At 43.7% G+C, this 936-nt stretch overlaps 1 protein-coding gene across 1 annotated transcript; it reads left to right on the top strand.

Moving 5' to 3' along the window:
- Positions 1-200: 200 nt before the first annotated feature.
- GNI_221650 (hypothetical protein) lies at positions 201-908 on the top strand (the record flags this gene model as incomplete). Its single annotated transcript, XM_011135604.1, has 1 exon — positions 201-908. A coding segment is annotated over one exon (708 nt), but the record flags the coding sequence as incomplete, so codon positions are not given.
- Between the last annotated feature and the right edge of the window lie 28 nt (positions 909-936).

Below are 936 nucleotides of genomic sequence, written 5' to 3'. Positions count from 1 at the left end.
ACCTGCGATTCTATCAGGACGACATATTCATAGCTGCTGACAACTACCGAGAGTTGAACCAACGATACAACCGCACCAAACAACATCTAACGACCTATGGCTTCAAAGTCAACCCGCAGAAAAGCCAACTACGTTGTACGAACATACTCGGATACGAACTACTCAACCACACACTGACCATACCGACAAAGAAATGGCAGACCATACAACACCTGATAGATACCAACTTACACGCCAACATTACTCGGGCTGCGCAAATACTACAATACTACAAGCATGCACTAACTACAGCTCAACAAAGAATCGTCACTAAGCTACTGCAACAAAAAGTCAAAGACCATGACATACTTAAGATCTACTGCCAGAACTTCAGAACTAAACCTAAACTTACGTACCAACCGCAACCTAACAAACCACTTAGATTGTATATAGATACCAGCAACGTCGCTGTCGGACTGAACCTCTCACAAGGGAGTAACAATCTGATGAGTAAATCCATACCAAAACCAGCTACACATAACTACAGTAACACCAACGAGGCCCAAGGCGGCTACGCCATACTTAAGAAGCACCTCGCGCAAATAAAAGACTACTGCCGAACATTACGTAAACCTCTACTGATTTTTACTGACAACTCACTACTCAACACCGCCCTTAACAGACCCGAACCAGATGACAAAGGCGACGTATACTACTTCGCTAACAAAATACTAAGACTACTCAAAACGGTGGACACTAAAGTTACATACTACCACATTCACGGCAAATTCAATCCTGCCGATGCACCAAGTAGACAACCTACCGGCAAATTAAAAATAGCCGAGAAGAGAGATAACCGCAGAAAATCGAATGTGGGCCAACGACAAGTTCTATCGCACACAAGAGATGAACCGCACACAAGAACCTAAACGACACACAGAGCAACTATATATCTCG

Source organism: Gregarina niphandrodes (genome assembly GCF_000223845.1).
Source record: "Gregarina niphandrodes unplaced genomic scaffold scaffold00184, whole genome shotgun sequence".
Classification (NCBI taxonomy): Eukaryota; Apicomplexa; class Conoidasida; order Eugregarinorida; family Gregarinidae; genus Gregarina; species Gregarina niphandrodes.
Note: the sequence above shows the minus strand (reverse complement) of the source record. Positions and strands in the feature narration are given on the sequence as shown.